The sequence below is a fragment of the Eulemur rufifrons genome, chromosome 24 (assembly GCF_041146395.1).
Source record: "Eulemur rufifrons isolate Redbay chromosome 24, OSU_ERuf_1, whole genome shotgun sequence".
In the NCBI taxonomy this organism is placed as follows: domain Eukaryota; kingdom Metazoa; phylum Chordata; class Mammalia; order Primates; family Lemuridae; genus Eulemur; species Eulemur rufifrons.
Window position 1 is genome coordinate 11,770,130 of NC_091006.1, and position 27,799 is coordinate 11,797,928.

Genomic DNA, 27,799 nt, shown 5'->3' on the forward strand with positions numbered 1-27,799 from the left:
AGTTATTAATTTGGCATCATATTGGTTCATTAATTATAGTGCAAATGTACCATACTAATATAAAATGTTAATAGGGGAAACTGGGTGTGGGGTATATGGGAATTTTTTGTACTATCTTTGCAATTTTTCTGTAAATCTAAAACTATCCTAAAAAGCTTCTTTAAATAAAATCGGGTTCCAAGGCCTTATCCCCAATGATTACAATTCTGAAAAAGTCTATGGCCAGGCACAGGAATCTACATTTTTTAACAGAACCGGATATGATTAGGGGGCAGATAATCCATGGGGCTACCATTTGAGAAAACGCTATTATCTGGGGTGGGGAGTTGGCTGACTGGGGTAAGGCGTAAAGAAACTTTGACCAACTCTTTCTTACATTAAATAGACTTTCCTGGACCACCCACTTGTGGTTGCCACTGTGTACTGACCACAGATTGGGTGGGATCCCGTCTGAATTACCACAAGCAGTTTCGGTTCTGTCTGTCAAAGTGCTTCTGTTTAAACTGTTACATTTTAGGGTAATTTGTTATGCAGCAATAGATAACTAGTATACCCCTCAATCCTTTGAGCCACAGTCTTTCCTTTCGAAAGTCATCAGATTTATTTAGCGTGAGACCCAAACAGTATTAGCAATAGCACAAGTGCTCATTAAATAGTAGCTGTTCGGTTCTTGCGGTGCACACCCTGCCAAGTACTTTATATTTTCTCATTTAACAGATACATAGCAGGGGGTGCAGAGGGGCATTTTTCATCCCATTCTACAGACTGAGAAAACTGAGGCCCAGACAAGGAAAATAACTTGCTGTAGGTCACAATGAAGGAAGAGGAGCCAGGATGGAAGTTCAGGTTCACCTGATGCCAGAGCCCTTTCCCTTAACCAGTTCCCAAACCGCTCTAAACTCAGTGTCACCTCTGCTCCTCTGCCCACCCAAACTTCCAGACTTAGCTGATAGGTGGCCTCTCTGTGAAACTTTCTGATGCTACCATCTGCCGTGCACTCCTTCCTGTCCCTCAGAACCCACTACACGGTATGATAGACGCGATCACACCACGATGCAACTGCCCCTTTAAGTCCCTCTTCCCCATATGAGTTAATGGCATCAACTCAGCTGCTCAGGCCCCAAACCTACCAGCCCAGCCTTGAGCTGCCCTTCCCCTTACCAGCTCCCCCTGTGACCTGACAAGTCTGTGGAGTCTACTCTAAAATGCACCCTGGATCCTTGTGTTCCTGCCTCTCTCCACTGCTACCCCAGCCTTGGCCACCATCATCTTACCCTGGAGTCTTATATCCACTGCCCAGCTTCCAATCTTGCCCCCTACAATCTCCACATGGCAGGGAGTTTCTTAAAGAGGCACACAGATGTCACTTCCCTCCTTAACATCCTCTGATGGTTTCCTGAGAGTTTGCACTTTTGCCATGCCACCGCCTGGGAGCCAGATCTTGGCCTCCCCTGGCTGTCCACCTAACACCGTCTGCCACACCCTGGGCACTCTCTAGGACTTGGCCCCATTTTATTCTCATCATGTCACTTTGCAGTGGACACAATGGTCTGCCTACTCAGTAGCCATTTCTGAGCCATTCCTCTTCTTTCCTGGTTAATAGAATTTCAGTTTTTTCTGGGTGACAACAAACTTAAGGGAACACATGGGTTGCTCCCAGTCCTGGAGATCAATCTTGAGTAGTCCAGGATAACTGTTGCCAGGGATCAGTTTAAAAACAAGCACAGGCTACCATCCTGGCCGATGAGACCTAAGGCATGGTCTGCTGGGAGCTGTAACATTGTCCTCTTAAAAGGGACACAAGGAAGGGAGGGCCATGTTCTCTTCCTTACACCGTTTGCAGGTCTGGATATTGCAGCGAGAGGTTATTTTTGCCTCTGCTGCAGCCTTGCTATTGATGCTGGTTGCCACCAGGAGTCCTTGAATTCAGGGCTGAGCCACTGGAACCATGAAGCACCCTGTTAAAACCTACCCTGACTCTGTGCTTAATGGACATTTGCTAAATGCATGTACAAGTTACTACGTCCACCTTCTCCACGAGGACCCAGCTCCTCCAGGGCGGGCATCCGGCTTGCTCACCGTCTGGCCCTAGCAAGTGGCTGGGGCTCAAAAGCCTTTATTGGATCAAGAAGCAGGGAAGTCAGAAGACAGCTGCTCAAGAATCCAATTTAATAAGATTTACAAGTAGACACGTACAAAAAACACACCTAACAATGTATAAGTCATTGCAAGACGAGGGACTGAATCCAGAATGCAGAAAGACCGACCCCTGTCGCGGGGAGGGGGCCCCAACATGTTGGAGATCTCAAGGTGTTTTCCCACTGATTCTCTACATCTTGGCCTTATCTAACAAATGTAACCAAACCCCACAACTGAGGCTAAGATTTAAGCGCTACCCAGACCTAACTGTTTCCCTCCCGAGCTCCCTGCTCTACAAGTGGAATTGAAAGACGGGGAGAGACTAGTAACCTAACAAAATGGAACCTCGGGCACCACCCGACAGGGGTTTCAGACTTGTCTGATGACTCTGCCTTTCCTGCCCGTTTGTGGCCAAATTCCCGCCAAGTTTGCTAGCCGGGCTGGCCAGTGGGGGACAGGGAGGGTTGGGGGAGGCAGAGCAGTGCCCCAAACACCCTGGAGAGGCTGAGGGAGGTGTGACAGGGCCGGAGGCCCCATCCAGATTTGCTGCCTCTTAGAGTCACCACTGCAGGGGGCCAATGTCGGCCCCTAGCTCCTCCTCCTCCTCCTCCTCCTCCTCCTTCAGCTGGAAGGGCTTCACCGGCCACTTCACCCTGACGATGGGTTCCACGTGGTCCTGCAGGCGGTGCCGCTTCATGTGGGCATTTCGACTCTTGATCTTGTCGAACACCCTGAGGAGTCGCCAGAAGACATGGGGTCAGAGCAGTGGGGCAGGGGGGTCGCCCCAAGGAAGGGATCACGGGGCTGAGGCTGGGGCGAGTGAGCCTCTTCAGGAAAAAGCTGAGTACCTCTCACACTCTCTGCACGGAAAAACGCCCTGACTCTCCACACTGCCTGGCTGCTCGGGGGTCCGTTTGGGACCTGCATTTGGGCTGGAGTTGAGGATGGACTCCCTCCTGTAATTCTTGGTCTTTATCTTTAACTCGGGAGTTGGACGGTGGCTGGGTCTCTCCCGAGGGCTGCAAATGACCTGCAGACGGTGCAAAAACAACACAAGGATGTTAACCTTCCCCCTTATGAGCTCTAAGGGCATTGTGTCTTCTACAGGGAAACCTTCCCCTCAGGAGCCCCCTCTGACCCAGCCCTCCGATGCAGATGGGCAGCAGATGTCCAGATCAGAGAGAAACCCCAGACACCCCCCCGCCCGATCCTCTACCTTCTCTTCTGTCCTTTCCGCCTCATCTGGCTCTCTCTTGACCCTCTTTTCTAGCCCTGGGGCTCGGCCGCAGTCAAACTTAATCATTTTCTTCCAGATGTAATAATACTCAACACACTGGGCTACCGTCTTTGTCTGGATCTAGTGCAAGAGAACAGAAGCAGGCTGTGGGCAGCGTGCAGGCCGGGTGAGTGTGACCCTCCCACTGGGCCAGCTGCCACTTTTGGAAAGCCCTTTGGAAACGCCTCTTCCTTTGTCTGGGTGTGCCCCTTCATGGCAGAGGCAGAGGATCACAAAGTCCTTCCAGGGATGAGAGGTTCAAAGTGAAGCCACACAGTAGCCACCAATACCTAAGTCCGGTGCACAATGAGCAGCAATCCCAGCCCTGGAATTCTTCCCTATAGGAAGACACACACACACACACACACACACACACACACACACGAGGATGCTCCCTGTGACATCAACTAATAGCCGTCTGTTTACCAGCTGGGACTAATTAAAACTGAATGCCTTCCTGTGGCGGAATACCACACAGCCCTACAACCAGGCACAGCCTCTAGAGTCCTGATGGGAAAAGTGGCCCACTCCAGAGACGAGGGAGGTTTGGAGTCCACAGTCTGAACTGGGGGCATCATTCGCTCTTCTCCCCACTAAGAAGGGATCTCATTAAAAATGACTTCCGGCCGGGCGCGGTGGCTCACGCCTGTAATCCTAGCTCTCTGGGAGGCCGAGGTGGGCGGATCGTTTGAGCTCAGGAGTTCGAGACCAGCCTGAGCAAGAGCGAGACCCCATCTCTACTAAAAATAGAAAGAAATTATATGGACAGCTAAAAATATATATAGAAAAAATTAGCCGGGCATGGTGGTGCATGCCTGTAGTCCCAGCTACTTGGGAGGCTGAGACAGGAGGATCGCTTGAGCCCAAGAGTTTGAGGTTGCTGTGAGCTAGGCTGACGCCACGGCACTCACTCTAGCCTGGGCAACAGAGTGAGACTCTGTCTCACAAAAAAAAAAAAATGACTTCCGTAAAAACAAAATGGAAATGAGTTTAATGACTCTAGAAAAGAAAATTTCCCAGGAAATTAAGTTGGCTATGGAGCTCTCTCCAGAAAACACGTTCTCCACACAGAGTTTTCTCAGCTTTGTGTGTCTTCACAAACTAGGAGTCAAAACAGCACAGCCTTGGTGGGGCCTGGTGGCTCATGCCTGTATCTTAGCATTTTGGGAGGCCGAGGTGGGAGGATCGCTTAAGGCCAGGAGTTCAAGAGCAGACTGAGCAAGGGCGAGACTCCGTCTCTACTAAAAATAGAAAAATTAGCCAGGCATGGTGGCATGGGCCTGTAGTCTTAGCTACTTGGGAGGCTGAGGCAGGAGCATTACTAGGCCCAGAGTTTGAGGTTGCCGTGAGCTAGGAGGACACCACTGCACTCTAGCCCTGGCAGCAGAGTGAGGTGCTGTCTCAAAAAAACCCCCAAAAACTGGTACAGAGAAATGCCTGTAAGTGCTTGGCCAGATAGTTAACAGAGGTCACAAATCAGAAGCAGGACTGCGGGGAAGGGTGTTGAGGACTTTGTTCTGAACAGGTAGCACGTTTCTGTGCTGTTTGTAGCTGCTCACAAGGACGGCCTTTGGACGTTGTAAACTGTTTGCAGTGTGAGTAGAGTATCACCACAGGCAGGCGAGGGGTGGGGCCCTTGGACCCCCAGTGGCCCTTCAGCTTTAGCTTGTCTCAGCTTTGTGAGGTGAGGTCACTGCCAACAGGCCTCGTTCACCTTACCGTCTTGTGTATCAAGAAAAAGTCTTTCTTGTGGGCACAGAAGGCCTTCTTAAAGAGCCTCTTCTCCATAGGAGTCCAGATGTCTGAACCTGTCAACAAGGCAACAGGGGGAGGACATTTCTCCTTTTGGGACGACAGCCATGGCTGAATTGCAGACCACCCTCCCTTTTAAAGTTGCCATTACTGAGCACCACTTTTGTTTCAATCTCATACAATCCTCAAAAACCCTGGAAGGGAGGGACCATTATCCCCACTTTATGGATGTGATAACTGAGGCTTTGATCGCTTGGTAAAGGCAGGTGGGGCCCCAGGCAGCCTGACTCCAGGGCTGGTTGGCTCCACACTGAAGCTGAGCCCACCTTCCCCTCTCCCTGGCCAGGCATATCCTCTCTTGGCTGGGCAGAGCCCATAAGGAAACCACTGGAGAAGGGTGAAGGCAGGACCCAACTAGCAGCAAGTAGTGCCTACTAAGTCACCCCAGCGAAGACAGGCCTTTCTAGAAAGGCAGGCAAAGGCCCTGAAAAGAACTCCAAGAGGCAGAGGCAGAGGCAGAGGCTGCCAACAGATCTGACTGGTTTACAGGGTCTCAAGCCAAAACTATCCCGGCAGCCTTTCTCCAATCACCTGTGTAGCGATAGTCGGCGAGCGGGTGAGTCCGCGGCTTCTGGGGTCCTTTGAGTAAGAGAGTCTCCAGGGCAACCTGGAACAAGACGAGGTGCAGGCTACTCAAGGAGGCTGGGATGGTGAGGTGGAGGGCCACCTTCAATCTTTCATTTATTTGAAAAACACCTACAGCTGTCCCTGAAGTCAATCCCATCTCCCAGGGTCGCTCAAAGTAGCCCTGGACCAGTCACCAGCCTGTGAATTGTCTGTAGGCACATCAACTATGTCACTAAGAAAACCACTGAGTGTAGCTGATGGCATTTTTTTCAGAGAAAGACTGTCTCAGAGAAGGAAGCTGTGTGGATTTATTCTGGCACAAGCTCCTTGTTCTGCTGGGGACCAGCGTTCTGAGGAACGCTACCCTTGCCTACTGCCCCGATTTCTTTTCTTCACAGCAGTAATCATGAGCTGACAAGTTTTAAAAATATACTTCCTGTTCTGACTTTCCTAAAACGTAAGCCCCGTGAGGGCAGGGATTTTGTCTGGATAACCAGGGTAACCCCAGGGAGCACGGCCGGCATAATGTGCAGGGCCCCGTGCAAAATGAAATATACAGGGTTCCTCGCTCGAAAGGGGTAAGGATTTCAGGACAGAGATAGCAGAGCGTTAGACCAAGCGTGGCGTCCCTGAGCTGGCCCTGGCCCCAGTGCCTACAGCACAGGCACCCAGTAGGTACCCAATAAATGTGTACTGACGGCTGCACTGAGGACCCACTGTGTGCCAGACACTGCCTCTTGGCTTGATAGAAAGCAAGATTGTAGAATGACTCTCGGGTCCCTAACATGGGCAATGTGACTCTTCCTCTCCCACTGCTCAGTTAGACTTTTCATTTATTTTTTAACCCTCAGAATTGTGATGACGGTCCTTGGAATAGGCAGAGGCATTTATGCTGCACCAGAGGTTTTTATACGTGAGATTTTAATCAAAACCTAAATTCCAATAAATGAACCAGATTAACGCAGGGCCTGAACAGGGTCCACAGGGCTCCCCTTCCCTGGTGCCCTTGAGATTTCTCAGAGGAAACCCAGCGCTCAGCTGTTGCCCCAGGTAAGTAACTGATGAACTGAGTCCCATCTGAGCTTTCCCCTGCAGTCAGTTCGCAAGGACCACACCAATCCCAAAGCCACTGGGTGGAAGTAGGGGTGGCCTTCCTTTAGTTTCCATTAGCTGTGAACCCCCAAACAGAAGGCGCATCATGTACACTGGGGTTCCCCGGAGAGCAGGGAGCTTCTCCCGCCCCCCCAATCCCCGCCCCTTGCTCTGCCTCACCTGAACGTTGCCCCGGGCCTCGTGCAGGCAGTGCAGAGCGAGCTCCAGGTTGGTGCCCCCGCCCGGCATCACGCTGGAGCACGCCACGTTGCAGAGCTCAGTCACTGCGTTTGTTAGGAACAGGAGACACAAGGGACTCAGCAGGTGCCGAGGAGGAAACCTTCCCAGACAGCGCAGAGAGGGGCTCCTCCTCACTTCACTCCTCATCTCCACTGGGGGCAGGCTGAGGAAAGGGACGGCGGAGGAGGAAGAGCAGAAACCCGGCCCTGGCACCCGCTCTGGACAGCCTCACCGGCCACTGTGTGAGAGCAGGGGTGGGGTGGGAGATGCAGCAGGGGAGAAGCACTTCTCAGCCATGGCCAGCTCCCCACCCCCGACCGAGGGACGGGTGAGAACTGGGAGGAGAAACTCCTTGGAGATGGAGGGTGAAGAAGGGACCTTAGGAATTTGACTCCAAAGCCTCAGCCACCTCTGTCCTGTGTCTCTGGGTTGGTCATCACATCTCCCCATGGCTTCCAGACCAGAGAAGCGACATGCTCATCAACTCCGGCCAGCGATCTCTCCTGGAGCTCCGGGATGTCAGCCTGAAACCGGCTTCCTATATTGATGTGTCTGAAATAAGGCCACACACACAGACGTGGGAGACACAGAAGTGTGACTGAGATGGGAAATGAGACAGAGGTGCTCTGCGTGTTCCGCTCAGGCCACAGCCTGCTCTGCCGTCTCCCGGTGTGCTGGGTACCCACCACCCCAACAGACACACACAGGCATTTCAGAAGCCTCTCCGGGGACGCCTCCTTCCTTCCTCTGTTATTTTTCATCGCCACATTTCTGGCCTTGGGTGCCTCTCTTGAGGTCAAGGCAGGGGAGGCTCAAGCCGATGCCTGGCATGCTTCTGCGTCCACGCCACAGCCAGCCAGCCCCGTCCCACAGGTGCCCTCGAGTCCTGCACTGTGCCATCACCAATTCTACCTGGAACCCCAAGTGCCTAACTGTGGATGTGTGAACAGAGTGGGGGATCTTCCCACGTCTACCCGGAGAAATCCACTGCTTCTCTCCTAAGGAGCCTCTGCAGCTAAACCTGACTCCCCGTGAAGACGCAGCCCTTGGGGGAAACTGACACTGGAGCCCACAGGGGGAGAGACAGCATCTCCTTTGTGAGGACTCAGGTTCTAAGTCTGCTCCAACTTACGGTTCAATGCTGATCTTGGTGTCGTCTTTCACCACACAGATGCCGAAAGAGCCATCCACTTGATCTAGAAAACACACAGTGAAAAGCCTCAAGAAAATGGACTGGAAGTGACCCACAGGGCCCCCATGCCTGCCTTTGTGGACACAGCGGAACACGGGCTCCTTAAGGTCCCGTGGGAGGAGGGTGAACTTCTGAAAAGGCCGAGGAAGAAACTCAGCAAACAAGAAATTAACTTATGGAAACTATATGTATATATAAAAACAAGAAGTTCAAGTCTCTGGAAATTGTTCTAAGGGCATACAGCATTTGGAGAAATATTCATTCAAGAATATCAACTAAATTGCGATAATGACAACAAAAGTCCGTGGCATCTGAGCCATAACCGGCTTCCTTACCCCGGGCTCCCAGCTCTGGGCAGTGGAAGCTCTACCCCAAGGGCTCTACTGCGTGGCCCAGATGGGGGCTGCCTCTCCCCTCAGCTCCCATGCATAAAGAATTAACGGAAGGTACAATAATAATTTCTCATCAAATAGAGAATTTCGTTAAGAGATAGAAATTATATATAAAAAAGAAAATTCTGGGGTTAAAAAATAAAATAATAAAAATGGGGCTCAACAGGTTTGAGTCGGCAAAAGAAAATAGTCAGCAAACTTGAAGACAGATCGATAGAGATTATGGAATCTGAAGAACTGAAAAAAGAATCAAGGAAAACAAAGAGAGCCTCAGAAAAGTGGGACACCGTTAAGTGTGACAACTACTTTTTCTTTTTTTTTTTTTTTTTTTGAGACAGAGTCTCGCTTTGTTGCCCGGGCTAGAGTGAGTGCCGTGGCGTCAGCCTAGCTCACAGCAACCTCAAACTCCTGGGCTTAAATGATTCTACTGCCTCAGCCTCCCAGGTAGCTGGGACTACAGGCATGCGCCACCATGCCCGGCTAATTTTTTCTATATATATTTTAGTTGGCCAGATAATTTCTTTCTATTTATAGTAGAGACGGGGTCTCACTCTTGCTCAGGCTGGTCTGGAACTCCTGACCTTGAGCAATCCACCCGCCTCGGCCTCCCAGAGTGCTAGGATTACAGGCGTGAGCCACCACGCCCGGCTGACAACTACTTATAATGGGAGTGCCAGAAGGAGAGGAGAAAGGGACAAAAAAAAAATTTAAAGAAATAATAGGAGGCCGGGCGCGGTGGCTCACGCCTGTAATCCTAGCACTCTGGGAGGCCGAGGTGGGCGGATCGTTTGAGCTCAGGAGTTCGAGACCAGCCTGAGCGAGACCCCGTCTCTACTAAAAATAGAAAGACATTATATGGACAACTAAAAATCTATATAGAAAAAATTAGCCGGGCATAGTGGCGCATGCCTGTAGTCCCAGCTACTCGGGAGGCTGAGGCAGTAGGATCGCTTAAGCCGAGGAGTCTGAGGTTGCTGTGAGCTAAGCAGACGCCACGGCACTCACTCTAGCCTGGGCAACAAAGTGAGACTCTGTCTCAACAAAAAAAAAAAAAAAAAAAAAAAAAAAAAAAAAAAGAAATAATAGGCCGGGCGCGGTGGCTCACGCCTGTAATCCTAGCACTCTGGGAGGCCGAGGTGGGCGGATCGTTTGAGCTCAGGAGTTCGAGACCAGCCTGAGCAAGAGCGAGACCCCACCTCTACTAAAAATAGAAAGAAATTATATGGACAGCTAAAAATATATATAGAAAAAATTAGCCGGGCATGGTGGCGCATGCCTGTAGTCCCAGCTACTCGGGAGGCTGAGACAGGAGGATCGCTTGAGCTCAGGAGTTTGAGGTTGCTGTGAGCTAGGCTGACGCCACGGCACTCACTCTAGCCTGGGCAACAGGGTGAGACTCTGTCTCAAAAAAAAAAAAAAAAAAAAGAAAAGAAATAATAGCCAAAACCCTCCTCAATTTGATGACAACATATACATCCAAGCAGCTCTACGAATCCAAGTAGGATAAACAAAACAAAAAAAAAAAAGATCTACATCCAGGCAAAATATTGAAAGTCAAAGATAAAATCTCAAAAGCAAAATTAGGAAAAAAAACCTCATCACATACAAGGGAACCCCAATAAGACTAACAGCTGACTTCTCATCAGAAACTATGATAGTCAAAAGGCAGTGGGATAACATATTCAAAGTGCTAATTTTTTTAAACAAAAATTGCCAACCAAGAATCTTGTATCCAGCAAATTAATTTTTTAAAATGAAGGCAAAATAAAAAATTTCCAGGTAACCCCTGGCCCTCTGTCCTATCTCTGCCAGCCTCTGACCTGGATTAGTGAGCCAGTGTTGGACTCTGGCCAAGCACTTCCATGTGATCATCCACGTGGAAATGAGCCAGTCTTTTTACAAGGCTAGTAGACCAAGAGCATATTCTCCCTCTGTTGCAAATAGTTCTTCTGTGTTTTTGTTTTAAAGGTAGGTGGAGGGATGGTGGGGAATATAAATTTGTTGCATGAGTTAATGGGTCAGAACTTTAGTATGCATATTTTTTTTTTGAGACAGTGTCTCACTCTGTCGCCCAGACTAGAGACTACAGTGCAGTGGCATCACCATAGCTCACTGCAACCTCAAATTTCTGGGCTCAAAGCGATCCGCCTGCCTCAGCCTCCCTAGTAGCTGGGACTATAGGCATGCCCAGCTAATTTCGCTATTTTTATAGAGAAGGGGTCCTGCTCTGGCTCAGGCTGGTCTCAAACTCCTGGCCTCAAGCAGTCCTCCTGCCTCGGTCTCCCAGAGTGCTAGGATTATAGGCATGAGCCACCTCACCCAGCCAAGCATGTGTCCTTCTGACTGACACAGCATTTTATTAAAAATAAGCACCTTGATAACTAAATCACTTTAACAGCTACAAAATCTTTACTTCTGTATTGATGAAGTTACTGTAAAGGCTTGGGTTTATTTCTGTAGAACTGAACGGCCAGGATTTAGAACATAGCAATGGGGCTGCTCTGTTGGAGTAATGTAAATTGTAATTATAAAGAAACATGCAAACCTTTAAAAAAATTCCCAGGTTAAAAAGATTGGCAAAATGTGTTGTTAGCAAACCTGCCTCATAAGAAATATTATCAATGGAATATTATTCACCCACAGAGAATACATAATGTAAAAAGGATGAAACTTGAAAACATGATACTGAGTGAAAGAAGCCTAACACAAAGAACTGTATTTTGTATGATTCCACCTATGAAATGTCCAGAATAGCCAAACCTATAGAGACAAAAATTAGATTAGTGGTTGCCTAGCGCTAGGCAGGGAGGGCAGGAAAGGAGTGACTGCTCGTAAGAATGGCATTTCTTTACAGGATGATGACAATGTCCAAAAAATAATGGCGATGATGTTTGCACAGTTCTCTGCATAAACTAAAACCCACTAAATTATATACTTTAAAGGGACTATTTGTGAATTATATCTCATTAGGTCTATTATTTTAAAAAAATACTAAAGACAGTTCTTCAGGCTGAAAGCAAATGACATCAGATAGTAATCTGAATCCACACAAAAAAAATAAAGAGTGCTGGCAAAGGTAATTATGTAGGTAATTACAAAAGAGAGTATAATTGTATATTTCTTCTCTTTTCATAATTAACTTAAAGAGCAACTGCATAAAACAATATGTATTGGGGGTCTATAACATATAGAAATGTAATTACGTGACAGTAACAACACAAAGGAGCAAAGCTGTATCAGCATAAAGAAGTAACACCTGAGGGTAACTCAAATCCACAGGAATAAATGAAGAGATCTAGAAATAGTAAATAAGAAGGTTAATATAACAAACTCTATATCTGATACTTGCTTTCCTTTATTCTCAGTTTTTTTACATGACGTAAATTATATGAAGTAATAATTATGACAACGTATTGTTGAGTTTCTAATATACATAAATATTTCCTGTGTATATATAAAATAATAGTGGCACCAAATATGGATCAGATGGAATGGAGTTAGAGTAGAAGCAATGTTTCTCGGCCGGGCGCGGTGGCTCACGCCTGTAATCCTAGCACTCTGGGAGGCCGAGGCGGGTGGATCACTCAAGGTCAGGAGTTCGAGACCAGCCTGAGCGAGACCCCGTCTCTACTAAAAATAGAAAGACATTATATGGACAACTAAAAATCTATATAGAAAAAATTAGCCGGGCATGGTGGCGCATGCCTGTAGTCCCAGCTACTCGGGAGGCTGAGGCAGTTGGATCGCTTAAGCCGAGGAGTCTGAGGTTGCTGTGAGCTAAGCTGACGCCACGGCACTCACTCTAGCCTGGGCAACAAAGTGAGACTCTGTCTCAACAAAAAAAAAAAAAAAAAAAAAAAAAGAAGCAATGTTTCTCTATCTCACTGTAATTAATTTAGTACATACCTGAATTCTGGTAAGATGTATACTGTTTTAGAGCAGTAACTAAGAAATGACTAAGAAAAAGTAAAAAAGGAATGAAAGGAATGAAAATGTTACACTAGAAAATATTCACTTAATGCAAAAGAAAATAGGAAAGGAGGAACAGAAGGGAAAAAAGATGCTAAAAAGCTACAAAACGTTATTGAAAAGAAATTAAACAAGGTCTAAATAAATGGAAAGATGTCCCAAGTTCACGGATAGAATGGCTTACGGTTGTTAGAATGGCAATACTCCCCTAATTGATCTACACATTCTATACAATAGCTATCAAAATCCTTAGTGATCATAAAAGTCTACAGAAATGCAAGAGACTCAGAACAGCTAAAATAATCTTGAAAAAGAAGAACAAAGGTAGAGAACTCGCATTTCCCTATTTGAAAACGTACCACAAAGCTACAGTAATCAAAACAGTATGATACTGGCATAAGAGTAAACACAGAGATCGGTGGAATAGAACTGAAAGTCCAGAAATACACCCAGGCATTTAGGGTCAACTGATTTTCAACAAGGGTGCTGAGACAATCCAACAGGAACAGTGTTTTCAAAATATGGCACCGCACAACTGGATATCCACATGCAAAAGAATGAATTTGGACCCTACCTCACACAGTATACCGACATTAACTTAAAATTGATTAAAGATCTAAATATAAGAGTCAAAATTATAAAACTCTTACAAGAAAACAAAGGAGTAACTCTTAACGACCTTGGGTCAGGCAAACCCTTACATGCGACACCAAAAGCACGAGTGAAAACAGAAAAACTAAATTGGACTTCATCAAAATTAAAAACTTCTGTCTCTCAAACAATTCCATAAATAAAATGAAATAAAAGCCCACAAAATGGGAGAGAATATTTGAAATCGTGTATCTGACAAGGGGCTTGCCACCAGAATATATAAGGAATTCCTGAAACTCAACAAGAAAAAGAGAGTAACTCAATTAAGAAAATGGGCACGGGATCTGAATAGACATTTCTTCTCCGGAGAAATACAAATGGCCAGGAACACACAGAAAATGCGCAACATCATTAGCCATCAGGGAAACTGAGTGGAAAAAACTCAAACCTTTTTCCTCTGCTTTCACACTACAACCAGCACAGAACACTGCTGTGACCAAATATGTGGGGTTTTTTCCCCCAGCACACCAAGCAAACAATCGATTCTGCAGCAGACACCAGGTAGGTGCCCTCTAATTCAGTTCTGACACTACCTACGCCTGGAAGTGGTGTCAGATCCCACAGCTGGGGAGCTCGGTCCCCGAGCCTGCCTCCCACCTCCCATGCTGCTCACAAGCCCCAACTTATGTTGCCTGAGCTTCTGACTATAAATGAAGGTTCCCAACCCTCTTCGTGTTCGATTAATTTGCTAGAGCAGCTCACAGAACTCAAGGCAACAACCACTTGCGTTTTCCGGTTTATCATAAAGGATGTCATAAAGAAAGAAAAGATACCTAGGGCAAGGCACGTAGCCTACTCCTGGCATGCCACGCTCCAGGAACCTCCAAGCGTTCAGCTATCCGGAAGCTCTCTGAGCCCTGCCCTTCTGGGTTTTTAATGGAGGCTCATTATGTAGGCATGACTGACTAGATCATTGGCCATTGGTGATGAACTTAACCTTCAATCCCTCTTCCCTTCCCAGAGGTTGTGGGGTGGAGCTGAAAATCCCAACCCTCTAATCCTGCTTGGGTCTTTGCAGTAACCAGTCCCCAGCCTGAAGCTACCTAGGGGATGGGCTGTCAGTCAACATTAGCATACAATAAGACAGCACTTTGGCAATTCTAAGCATTTTAGGAGTTGTATGTTGGGAAATGGGTCAAAGACCAAATATATATTTTACTATATCACAGAGACGCAAATCAAAACTGCAATCAGATACCACTTTATATCTACCAGGATTGTTATAATAAAACCACAGACAACAAAAAGTGTTGGCAAGGCTGTAGAGAAATTACAATCTCATATACTGCTGGTGGGAATTTAAAATGACACAGCCATTCTGGAAAACAGTCTGGCAGTTCCTAAAACAGTTAAATATAGAGTTACCATAAGACCCAGCATTTCGCTCTCAGGTATCTACCCAAGAGAACTGAGAATATACCTCCACACAAACACCTGTACGTGAATCTTCACAGCAGCATTATTCATAATGGCCCAAAGTGGGACCAACCAACCGCAGCGTCCATCGCTGATGAACAGATACACAAAATGTGAGCTACCCGTGCCATGGAATCTCATTCAGCCCTCAGAAGGAACGCAGCACTGATACATGCTGCAACGTGGACGGACCCTGAAAACACTACACTAGAGTAGAATAAACTAGACACAAAAGGTCACATGTTGTATGATCCCACTTACACGAAAACTCCAGAACAGGTAAATTCATAGAAACAGAAAGCAGATGAGCGTGTGCCTGGGGTTGAGGGGGACGAGGGCCTGTGCAGCTATAGGACGGGTGTCACTGCCAATAAAAGTTAGATTGTTATGATGGGTGCACAACCTTGCGAATATCCTAAGAAATACTGCATACTCTAAATGGGTGATCTGTATGGTACCTGAATTATAGCTCAACAAAGCTGTTAAGAGAACGACACAAACAGGCAGGCAGTAGCGTGGTCAGGCTAGATGACCTCCATGTTTTCTTTCTGGCTGTAAAATCCTAAGCACTTAGAAGGCTGCTGGTCACAGATTGGTCCCGGGTGCTTCTGAACAGCGAGGGGACTCTCGGACCAGGCACACCCACAGGCAGGAGACAGTCGCTGGGCCAAATGCTGTAAGGGAGGGTGGTTGTGTCCACAGGAGATCGGCCACGCGATCGGTCAGAGAGCGAGTGCCCTGGCCTCACTCACCAAGCATGGAGCTGATGAGCTGGTCGGGACTGGCCTGAGCCGACGTGGAACAGAGAGTGTTGAAGTACAGCCCCGAGCCCTCCCGGATGGGGCTGAGCATGGGGGGCGGCGTGTAGGGGGAGCACTGGAACAAGCCCTTCAGGAGGTGGTCCACTAGGAACACTGGAGACCGCAGGCAGCTCTGGTGGCATCTTCCAGGGCCCAGCTCCCCAAACGTGGAGGGTGGAGGAGGGATGAACAACGCCTTGGGCTGGGGGTGCTTCTTCCGCTTTCTGTGTTGGCTGCTCTCCTTGCTGTCTCTCTCTTCCCCGTCCTGCTCCTGTCCCTGGGGAAGAGAGTTCAGAAGCACAGATGTTCCCTGGAGGCCACCCTGCTGCATCACTCAGTCTGGAGGACGACATGAGAGTGGGCAAAGGGACTGGCCATGGAGACGGAGGGAAACATGACATACAGGCCCTGCGTGGCCACACCCACAGCCTGCAGCAGAGGCCAGCCAGGCCTGGGCCGGACCTGAGAGACTAGGCCTGGCATGTTCTGAGGCTGCAGCCTTCTCACGCACCCCTCCCCCCAAGGAGAGCCCCTGGCTCAGAGGATTCTGGAAACGTGTGAGGACAGCTTCAATTGTTAAGAAGAGTGGAGGCCAGAGATAGAGGATGACTGTGACAAAACAAAAATTTATTCCACTCAGATGAAAACAGCTCCCATGAGACCAAAAATGGGATCCTGTCACTGACTTGGGGGACCTTGTGGTCCACACCTCTTGTCCCTGAGTCCAGCATCAGCTTCTCCAGGTGGGGCGTCCAGTACAGGCTGAACAGACAAACTTCTCTCCTCCTCTCTTCCAGCCTCACCCTCTACCTCTCAGCTCCCTCACCCCCTCCTCCAGGAAGCCCTCTCTGACCTCTTCAGGCCGGGTCAGGAGCCCCCTCAGAACTTCCCAGCTCCCTTTCCTCCCCCCAGCTCTGTCCATCCAGGTCATCACCGTCTGGGGACAGGTCTGTCTCCTCCAATGGACTGGGAGCCCTGGGAGGCAGGGCTTGACTATCATAGACCTTGCTGTGTCCCCAGCACCACACAGCACAGGGCCTGGCACAGAGGGGCTCAGCAAACGCTGAATAACTGAATGAACATGCAAACCATGTTCTGGAGTCAGGATTTTCTGTGTTGGGGTTTGGGTTTTTCTAGGAGCAGTGAGAAGGCAGACAGACGAGCACCCACCTGGGTCATGCTCCCTGCGTGTTGGTTCACTGGAGCCACAGGGACTGACACAGGGATCACCATGGGGGCTGCAGCCATGATGTCCACGGGCTTCTTGGCTTCTGGGGGACTCTGTCCATCCCCTTCTGGCCTCAGCGCCTGTCTCAGTGGCTTGCAAAACTCCGTACCAAACCCCTAAATACGGAGAAGAGATGGCTCTTTAAGAGAAATGGTAGGTAGGGGAGAGGAGAGGTGCCCCAGAAAATAGTGACTACCGTGAGGACAGCTGTCACAAACTTCCTGGCAGTGAGGCTGGGGGTGAGGGCAGCGCCGAAGAGCTGCCGCTGCCCCTGGAGAGCAGCAGAGCCCTGACCCTGGGTCCCTGCGCAGGGTGACGTCTCCATCCTGAGATAAGCGACACCCAGTCGCCTACTCCCCCCAGGCCTGCCAGAAACCCCATAACCTCGGAAGCTACTGCTCATGCCCCTTCACCTGCAGCTCCTGCTTCCCTCGAGGTGACGGCCACTGGTCGCTGTGAAAACACATGTGGCTGCTCAGCCCTTTCTCGGTATAAAACATCTGGCTGCAGTTCTTGCAGACGTAAGTGCTCCTTGGCTCTGTCCGGTCCGTAGGGCCCCCATTTTGCTGGTTACTGTGGGTAGACATGGCAGGAGGGAAGAATGGGAGATGGGGACTCTGTCCCTGATCACTGATTTTTTTGTTTTTGTTTTTTTCTTTTTTGTTTTCAACTCCAATCCACTGGCAACTATTGATAGACCCTAAAAAATGGAGGCTCTACTCAAATTCTTCATGGGCTGAAGCATCCCCCTCAGATGAGGACACCCAGCTCACTCACCTAGAGCCAGCACGTGAAAGCCACGGAGGACCCCCAGGCAGGGCAGGAGGGGCTTCTTAACTTACCATCCACCTGCCGTGTTCTCTTCCTTCATCGGATGGGGGAGCCTGTAGATGTTTCCACCCTGAAGATGAAAACACGTCTGAGCCAACACATCACAAATGAGGAGGGACGGGAGAGCTAAAGCTAAAAGACTCTCGGAACAAAACACCAGAGTAAATCTTCATGATCTTGGATTAGGCAATGGTTTCTTAGATGTGACACCAAAGCAAAACAAAAGACAAAACAAACAAATTGGACTTCATTAAAATTAAAAACATTTGCCCTGCAAGCGACACAATAAAATGAAAAGACAACCCACAATATAGGACAGAATATTTGCAAATCGTGTATCTGAAAAGTTGCTTGCGTCCACAATATATAAGCAAACCCCGAAACTCAATAATGAAAAGATGGCAACTCAATTTTTAAAATGGGCAAAGGATCTGTATAGACATTTCTTCTAAGAAGATATACAAATGGCCAGAAAGCACACGGAAAGGCCATCATTAGCCATCAGGGAAACACAAATCAAAACCACAATGGGATACCACTTCACATCCCCTAGAATGGTTATAATAATAATAATAAAAAGGTGAGCCAGGTGTGCTACAGTCCCTGCTACTTGGGAGGCTGAGGCAGGAGGATCGCTTGAGGCCAGGAGTTGAAGTCCAGCCTGGGCAACACAGTGAGACATCATCTCTAGAAAAAGAAAAAATGGACAAAAGCAAGTGTTGGTGAGGATGTGGAGAAATGGAAGCCCTCGTCACCTGTGGGTGGGAATGTACAACGGCGCAGCTCCTTCACAGAACATCAGGCAGTTCCTCAAATGCTAAACGAAGAGTTGCCACAGGACCTGGCAATTCCACTCCGAGGTACCTACCCAAGGACATACATCCACACAAAAATTTGTACATGGGCAAAGGGTCATAATAGCGCTATTCACAATAGCCAAAAAGTGGAAACAACGTAAATGTTCATCAGCGGATGAACAGACAAATGAAATCTAGTACATCCATCCAGCAAAATGTTCCTCAGCCCTAAGAAGGAAGGAAGCACGGACACAGGCCACAATGTGGACGGACCTTGAAAACACCACGCTAAGTGAAAGAAGTCAGACACGAAAGGCCACCTGTTGTACGATTCCACCATACGAAACGTCCAGAACAGGCACATCTGTAGACAGAAAGTGGAGTCACAGTTGCCAGGGGCTGGGAGATGGGGAGATTAGCGGTGACAACTAAGGGATGTGACATTCCTTTCTGGGGTGATGAAACTGTTCTGGCAAATACTGCTGATGGGCCCACAATCTTGTGAATATACTAAAAGACTACTGAATTGTATACCTTAAAGTGGTGAATTACATGGCATGTGAATGATAAAGCTGTTTTTTTAAAAAAACAGATAGCTGTGGTATGAGAAGTGGCTAAGCTCTTCAGGATCTTACGGCAGGATGATGAAGGAACAAGCCACCGCTCATGACTGTGTTGAGCAGGGTGGGGGACACAGCAGGTGCCCACTTGTACTGGTGGAAACCATGAGTCACAATCAGAAAATACACGGCCACTTCACACAGGAACATTTAAGGGAAGGAGGGTGTCTACCTTTACATCCTCTGAAGAATTTAAGGAGGCAAACCCAAAAGGAAACGAGAAGGAAAAGAAAGCAAGCAGAAACAGCTCGGTGAAACAACAAAATGACACAGAGCGCTGTGGACAACTGTGCAATGTCCTCATTCTAATCTGGTGGGTTTTGTTTCTTGTAGGAGAAACCACAATCTCTCTGCACCTTAATTTCTTCCTCTATAAAACTACACCTAAGGATTCAATGAAATGAAAGAAATGCATGGACAACTAATAAATGCTGATACGAACACCAACTGGAACTCTCGCCTCGCTATGGTCAAGGCCACGTGAAAGAGGGCTCGGTACCTGGATTCTGTTGAATATTGTCAGCTTGGACTTGGGGTCGCGGGGCGGATCCGTGGGAGGCCCAGCAGACGAGAAGGAGGCCATGGCTACCTGGCTGGGAGAAGCTGCACAGCACATATCCATCTTCACCTTCTCTTTCCGGAAGCCTGAGAAGCGCTGGGCTCTGGGGTTACCCGAGAAGAGCCTGTAGCCTCCGCCCCGGGAGCAGCCTGGGCCCTTCTCACCTTTAGTGGCCCCTGAAGTTGTGCCGTTCTCGGCCTGAGGCTGCTTCCCAGGCAGCTGGGCTCCGGGCGGCTCATCCCCACCTAACTGGGTCTGCCGTGAGCCCGTGGGAGGGAAGATGTCCCCCAGGTCCAAGGTGCCTTTCGAGGATCGCAACTGCTTTGCCACAGAAGAGACGTCTGGATTCCCGGAGGGGTCCAGAGATGGCCCTGTGAGGGGTGGCAGAGCAGTGGCCACTTTCAGGCCTCCCTTTGAGTCTCTTCTTGTGCTGCCAGGGGAGGCCTCTCTGGGAACCGTGGGCGTGGCTTTTCTCCCGTGGGCTGGGGATCCCTCTGCCTCCAGGTTTTCAGGGCCAGCGAGGGCAGAGTCAGCAGCCGGTGCCAGTGGTGTGGGCTGCTGTGGCCACGGCCCCTGCAGCGGCTTCAGGGTAGCCTGCTTGTCCTCGGGCACGGGGACCTGGGAGGAGGCTGCTGCCACCTGGGTGTGGGAGAAGATTCGCTGGGACTTGGTGATCATCTGGAACACTTGCATCTGCTCATGGCTTACTAGAGACTCCTGTGACTTCAGGAACAGCTGCCGGAAGAGCGGAGTGGCATCCGATGGGAGCCCACCGGGTTTCTGGACGTCCTGGAGGCCAGGCTCCCCAGGGTTCTGCCGTGAGACGGAGTCGCAGTCAAACCTCTTCTTGGAAGCCCAGGAATCGTCTTCCCCACTGCCATACCTGGGGTCACTCGCGGCCTCCCCGGGTGCCTTCAGGAGTGTGGGAGGGAAGGGCAGCGCATCCTCCAGGCTGCTGCCCGAGCTGGATGAGGGCTCCACTGACGGGGAGGTGCTGCTGTGCCCCGGGCCAGGTTCGGAGCCCTCACGCGATGGCACAGGGGGCTTGTGGACAACGAACATGTTGTTGCCTTTGCTCTTGGGGCAGCCCGGCAGGTTCCGGAGCCACTGGAAGTTGTGGTTCGATGGCTGGGAACTGGCAGGGACCGTCTGGCCTCGGAAGAGAGGCAGGCAGGCAGGCAGGGAGCCGCCCTCGGGCCAGCCCTCCATGGTGGATGGGAGCTGAAGCATCGGGGGTTCTGGCTCTGGTGGGTCAGGGGTGCCATTCTCTGCTGCCCTTGGGTGGACGGCCGTGAACGCATCAGCGGCTGGCTCCTGCGGAAGACAAGGCTCCTCGGGAACCTCAGTGCCCAGGGTTCCTGGGGGTGCTGGGGTGCCAGCTGGGGTGCAGGAGGAAGACCCTGATGGGGCGGGGCAGGGGCAGGCCGTGTTCCTCCCTTCACTGTCTGCGGACCCCGCCGGAGCTGGGCCAGGAGAAGGGATCTTCTGGTGGACGATGCTGCTCACGATACAGCGCAGGAGGTCTCGGTTGGGCAAGAGGGAGCCGGGGGACCTGGCTTCTGGGGGCACCAGGGACCGCAGGCTACTGGGAGGCGGCTGGCTGGCCATCTCGTGGGCATGGGGGGAGTCCCCACAGGCTTCCTCCTCCGGGGCGGCTTCCTTCAGGATGCACAGGCCGTGCTGGACCTCGTAGTGCCGGCGCAGAGAGCGGTAGTCGCAGTAGCTCTTGCTGCACCCCTGCTCGATGCACACGAAGGGCTTCGTCTTCTGGTGGGTGAGCATGTGCCCTGTCCTGGAGCCAGACACAGGAAAGGAGGTCAGGGGGTGGCCTCAGACGGGCCTTCCACTGCAGGGCCCCAGGGGCCCCAAGGGTCAGCCGTGCAGCCGCACCACGATTCAGAAACTGTACTCAGCCCCCACGAGGAAAGACTACCAAGCAACCCCTGCTCTGTCAAAGCAACCTGGTAGGGGAGCTCCTCTCCCTTGCCCTTAAGCAAACCCCTTATCTGAAAAAAAAAAAAAAAAAATATATCCACTGAAGCCAGATCAGACTTCCCCAGAGTGGGTTCCAAGGAACAGCAGTCCTCCAGAGTTGCTCCCGCAGGACTTGAGGTTTTGAAAAAAAAAAAAAACACTATTCACTTCTTGGAGATTCACAAGGCACCGTAGCAAATTTAAAAGCCACGCGTAGAGAGAGACCTGTTTAATTTTCAGTGTCTCTCAAACTTATTTGCCCAAAGAACTGTTCCTTTTTTTCCAAATAGCTCCTATCAGCATTCCTGAGAAGCAGGGTTCTGCAGAACAGACTTGGGGAGATGCTAACTTAGGGATTATAACCTCCCTCCAGCAAGCAGTCCATGCCTTATAGGAGGCTTCCTGTGAGGACAGCTATCTGGAACCCCCACAGCAAAGAAACCCATTTACAGCTGCCCAACTCCCTAGAGCCAAACGTGCCTACAATTTCTGCAAACACACATGCATATACATACGTATTATATTTACATCACACCTACATCTACATTATCACTTTATAAATATAAACAAATGAGCAAATCAGCTCTGGGTTCCCAACAGGCCTGCTCTGGACAGTGCTAGTAAACGTGGCCCATGGGATAAATCCAGTGACTAATAAAGGTTCCTCCAGAGGTTCACAGCTGGCCTCCATCTGAGAGAAGCAACAGGGAAGGAGTCAGGAGACCTAAGCTCTAGCCCTAGCTGCTACCAACTAGTGACAGGAGCAAATCGCTTCCTTTCCCTGGGCCCTGGGGTAGGGGTGAGTGAGAAGATAAAATGAAAGACGGATTAATCAGAGGAAGGAGCCCTGCAGGAATGCAAGGCATCTTCCACTTGCAAGTCTCTTGAGGGAAGCTGTCCTTGCCCTCACAGGCAACAAAAGCTTATCGTTTCTGGGACAGTAAGAATAAGGGATATTTTGCAGGTGCTGTGGTATGTGGCTACTGTAGTCCCAGCTACTCAGGAGGTGAGGTGGGAAGATCGCTTGAGCCTACGAGTCAGAGTCTAGCCTAGGCAACATCATGAGATCCCTGTTTCTTTAAAAAAAAAAAAAAAAAAAAAAAGACAAGGGAAATTTTGCTCCTAACTCAAACTGGGCTTTCATCTTAACACCAAGAGTTTTTTTTTTGTTTGTTTGTTTGTTTTAAATCAGGAGTTTAAAAACAAAAGGAGTTAATAAAGAAAAACAAGGGTTCATGCCCCATTGCCATGTTCCGGAAACAGGCATCCCACCTTTTATGCCCCCCGTGTTATCCCAACATCTATTCCCCGTGGAACGCAGATCCGTTCTGCCTGGTCAACTCCCAGGGACTCAGGACATTGCTCTGCACAGTTAGCCAAACTTCCTCCATGACACAAGTGCCTCGGGAGTGAGCCATTGAGTGTTTTAATTAAGTCACAAGGGCTCGGTCTGCAAACGGAAGCAGCTACTTCCAGACTGGTGTGCATTCGGGGCTCCCAGCACACTGGCAGTGTGAGAAGAACGGACTCTGCGTCTGAGCACAGGTTACACACAGCCGGGGAACAGGAAGGTGGAAAAACTGAACAGAGGATGAGACAGGTGGGTCTGGGAGGGCAGGACGGAGACCCAGGAACACGCCCGCACCCACCGGCCCCGGAACAGACATTCCCCTGACCAGGCTCCTACATACAGGTGGTCCTGACGCTTAAAGGCCTTGCTGCAGATTTTGCAGACGTGCTTCCTTTCCTGGCTGTGCGTCAGGTAGTGCTTGCTGAGAGAGCTGGCGCTGCTGAACACCTTCCCACACAGGCTGCAGTCCAGAAGCGGGTTTTGAGGGGAACTGTGCTGCCGCTTTCCTTTCCTGGCACTCCCAGAGGTGGCCCTGCCTCCTTCGTCAGCCTCTTTAGGCACCTTAAGGGCACCTAGCCCCAGCTCTAAACAGAGGGAGAAAGCACAGGTTACACACAGCTGGGGAAATCGAAGAGCACAGCTAAAGCACTCTAAAACTCCTAGAACCATGGCGGCCTTGTAGGAGTGGGCCAAATACTCTTACTCCAACGTCAGCAGCTTTACATGCAGAGAAAACACGGTTCAGGAGCAGGGGCCCCGGCCACACCACACCCTGGGGACAGCACCCAGACTCAGTGCCACATGCAGAGGGACGGCGGCAGACTGAAGCACTTCTAGGGTGGTGTGACCAGGACAGGCAGGGCTTACGACTCCACCATCACCCGGTACTCTTGGAAGGGCAACCTGGAAATACATCATCCGAAACCTTGGAAAGGTATAAATCCTTACACGCACCCAGCCAATGACACTTTTGGATTTTTAACGTTTAAGGAAATAAATGTAGCTTTGTACAAAGATCTGGCTGCAAGAGCGTTAACTGTCACATTGCTTTTCCTTGTGAAATGTTAGAAGCAACCTAACATCTGACAAGAGGGCACGCAGGTGACTGCATTATGGTTTAAATGGTCTATGACATAAGCATTTCAAATAAAATTGTAGAAAAATATCCAATGACGTGAAGGGATATTCATGCCATACTACTAAGTGAGAAAAAGCAGCCTATTGCAAAACAGAATTATCCTAGTTGTTAAACAAGAAAAATAAATTTCGATAGAAAACAGACTGAGGGAATTGGGTTGACTGGTAGGATTATTGGTTGGTTTTGTTTTCCTCTTTTTCTGTATCTGAATTTTCTACATTTTCTGTATCTCTTGGGTAGAATGAGAAAGTATTTTTATAAATCATATCTCAGCTGAAGGAACTGAGAATATTCACTTGGGAGAGGGAGGGTGTCTTTAAATATCTGAAGGGCCACCCTGTGGAGGAGGGGTCGGATTGCTTCTGTCTTGCTCCAAGGGACAGAGTAGTAAAGGGAAGCTGATTTGAAACCACCAGAAACAAGGCCCACGTGTGCAAGGACTCTGCTTGTTTACTGCTGTCTTCCCGGCTCCGGAGCCCCACTCTGGCACCAGTAGGTACCCAATAACTGTATGTTAGATAAGTGGGGAACCTCGGCTTTCTGATTTCCAGATCGTTCTTTTTTAAGCACCAAAGGGGGCAAGACAAGCTTCATCCTCCTGTGCTGCACCCCTTTTAATAAAAGAATTTGTTCTGTAAAATGTGGATTCGGTCAAAATGCGGCACTGAAAGACCTAGAAGGCCACATCTCGGCCACATCTCGCCTTAAGGCCACAGGTTCCCCACCCCTAACAAATTCTCTCTGGCTAATGAGATGCACATGACAGACACAGCAGAAAGGAAACTAGACTAGGAGCCTTGAGGCTATTTGTCACTTAACATGGTTGACCTTCATCTTCTCCCTATGAGAAATTACTATAATGACTAGTTGAATTATTCCAACAGGTTTAAACAAGAAAAAATTGGATTCTCTCAGAGGAAGGTCCTTAGCCTGGCTAACTTACTTTAAAATCCTTATTAAAGTAACTATTAAACTAGAAAACAAATTGTTTTTAAAAATTGGCAAGGACACTGGAAAACGCACACAGCGTCACTAGCCTGGGAAGCTGCTTGATGCAGAGAGCAGTGTTATAAGGCTCTAAAGTTGTTTACGTGCTCTGTCTGGGTAAACATATTTGACGACAATGTTCAAAAACTAATCCAAAAGAAAATCCTATATGAAAAAGTGTTCACAGAAACACTTTAACAGTCTAACAAGCAAGAATATGGTCTTGGGAGGAGTGGTGGCATTTGCCTGTAGTCCCAGCTACTTGGGAGGCTGTGGTGGGGAGGATCGCTTGAGCCTGGAAGGTCGAGGCTGCAGTGAAACTAGTCACTGCACTCCAGCCTGGACAACATAGTGAGACCCTGTGTCTTAAAAAAAAAAAAGAATATGGAATCCAGTGGAATAGCTATGACAATGACCTTCAATATGAAGGCCTACCTTCATATATGAAAGCAAAGACACTGTCTTAAAGCTTTCAAATGGAATTGTGTACTTAATATTATCTCTACAAGGCTATGTGTGCCTGAGCAACTTCAAACATGTGTTTAAAAATTTACATGTGGGAACCAGGGTAGAGATTTTTCTTTCTTATTACTTTTCTTTATTTTCTAAATTTTCTTTAATAAACATATATTACTTTCTTAATTTAAAAAAATTAATATAAGCCTATGCACTTATAGTATACATTATATATTATATGCACCTGAATTTAAGTTAGAGAAGTGTAAAGAGTTGAAATTTAACATTTAGTGGATTCCTTTTTTCCTATAAGGTGAAAAAAAAATTTAAAGTTTAAAACAAACTAGGAAAAGTTTAAGTAGATTAATGATTTATAATATTGTGGGGGGCAGACCTCCATATAAATCTATGAAAGCTAGTTTCTCTGCCCACCAAAATGCACACATACTCTACCAGCATTTTCCAGGTAATTTCTGTGGCCCAAGTTGAAAATCCTAATTGCTGTACTCCCAGGCCTGGCCCAGTGCCTGCAACGCTGCAGACGTCCTGTAATGATGTCTGACGTTTCTAGGATTTCATACTGAGCAGTCCTTCCAACACAACAAGGCTTATGCCTTGTCCACTACATCTTCTGTGGAGTAGGGGGCCCTCATAGGTTTTGCATTTTAGCAAGGTCTTCACAATGTTTCTTGAGCTGCTTATTCCAATTAACACTAATGTCTACATCGTAGGGCCATGTTAGATGTGGCCTTCAATGCACGTGGCGTGAATATAAATATCAAAAAGCCCTAGCTCAGTCAACCCATCTAAGCAACTTATTCTAGAACCCATGAAAGGGGGTTAAAAACAAAAACCCAATTTATCCTCTGGGGGAAGCCTAAAGGCAAACCACAAGGAGATTTAACCAAGTTATTTAAAGTTATTTAATTATTTCATAAGAATTAAATAAAGTTCTCCCTTCTCTCATCCACTGCTGAAGAGAAAGACAGAACTGAATCAAGGGCCTATCTAAAATAAAACATAATGATATTAATTTTTTTTAAAAAAAACCAACTAATATCTGTCCAGGGCTTTATGCTCTAAGTGCTTTTATGATAGTTTTTTCTTTTGCTTCTTACCACTGTTACTCTGGGGAGATGCAGAGGTGATATTATTGTCCTCCCACTTTACAGATAAAGACACTGAGGCCCAGGACGATTAGACAACCAAGGATCAGAATGGACAGGACCCAGCTCATTCTGGTAAAGTACAAAGAGTCTCTGAGATGTGGCAATGGGTAGGAAAGTCTCCCATAAACACTAAGGTCTGCCCACACACCACAGAAGATTAGGATATCCCAAAACATCTAAGTTTCTCAACATTATTCCCTAAAATGAGTGTTCTATTTCCTTTATTAGGAAGTAGGGAACAATTCCCAAGTAGGAAAAAAATGACCATTTCCTAAGTTACCTGTATAAGAGAAAAATTTTCTTAACCAATCCAGGCAGAACCAATCCCTAGGTGGCCACAGGAACTGTCAAACAACCTGCCAGGCCCTTCTACCCCAGTGGACTGCCTCACCTTGCAAGGAAGTCTGAGATTCTGAATCTGCATACTCCTCCAGCAGTTTCATGGAATCACTGTCCTTCCCCGAGTACAGGGACAGGGTGTCTAAGTTGTCCTCTAGTGCCTCGCTGGGCATGTCAGGCGTTGGGAGGCTGGGGTCCAGGTCCAAACCACTCAGGCCAGCATAGAGCAGGTCTCGTGTGTTGGGACCCAGATCCCGGTTGAGGGTGTCGCTGCAGTTGAGCCCTTGGCTCTCCGAAAACGAAGGGAGGTGCATTTCTGACGGCAGGGCACCCTCGTCCCCAAGGCTGTACTGGTCCATGGCTCTCCACTGCCAGGTCTTGGCCAAGAGCTACTCTCCGGACAAGCAAAGACGTGTAAGGAGACAGGGAGGAGAGTACCCTTTGATCGCAGCTAATTCCTGAAAATGAAGAAGGAGGAATCGAAGTTATGAGGTGGCAATATGGCAAGGTGGGTAGAACATGGACTTCCAATCCAAACAGACCTTTATCTGGGACTGGTCTCTGCCACTTAATAGCCATGTGACCTTGGGCAAGTCACTAACGCTCCACAAGCCCCAATTTCCTTATCTATAAAGTGGGTATAAGAGTACCTCCATCATAAGGTTGTCATAGGGAATAAATGAAAGGATTTCTAGCAACATGGTGGACTGGACTGACCTCTTTCTCAGCTATAAACACATAAGAACATGCAAAAGATAATTTTTAATGCATAGCCAGCTCAAAAGACAGGCAAAACCCCAAGTG

General features: G+C 48.5%; 1 protein-coding gene across 1 annotated transcript; it reads right to left on the minus strand.

The window, feature by feature from the left end:
* Positions 1–2,698: 2,698 nt before the first annotated feature.
* On the minus strand, positions 2,699–27,354 carry ZNF541 (zinc finger protein 541). The gene is made up of 15 exons (XM_069458264.1): positions 27,048–27,354; positions 23,247–23,490; positions 19,522–21,373; positions 17,617–17,675; positions 17,188–17,347; positions 16,717–16,890; positions 15,499–15,823; positions 8,259–8,322; positions 7,536–7,678; positions 7,067–7,170; positions 5,759–5,834; positions 5,135–5,223; positions 3,356–3,496; positions 2,988–3,169; positions 2,699–2,870 (listed from the first exon to the last, which is right to left on the minus strand). The coding sequence occupies exons 1-15, from the start codon at positions 27,352–27,354 to the stop codon at positions 2,699–2,701; spliced, it is 4,092 nt and encodes a 1,363-aa protein (XP_069314365.1).
* Between the last annotated feature and the right edge of the window lie 445 nt (positions 27,355–27,799).

Bases quoted from the DNA above. Each gene is read 5' to 3' on its own strand.
- ZNF541 (XM_069458264.1), bottom strand. From the start codon at position 27,354: ATGGACCAGTACAGCCTTGGGGACGAGGGTGCCCTGCCGTCAGAAATG. The intron at 17,676-19,521 runs GTACCGAGCCCT...TTTCATCTTCAG, and splicing joins CAATATTCAACAGAATCCAG to GGTGGAAACATCTACAGGCT. The intron at 7,171-7,535 runs GTGGCTGAGGCT...TAACAAACGCAG, and splicing joins CCCAGAGACACAGGACAGAG to TGACTGAGCTCTGCAACGTG.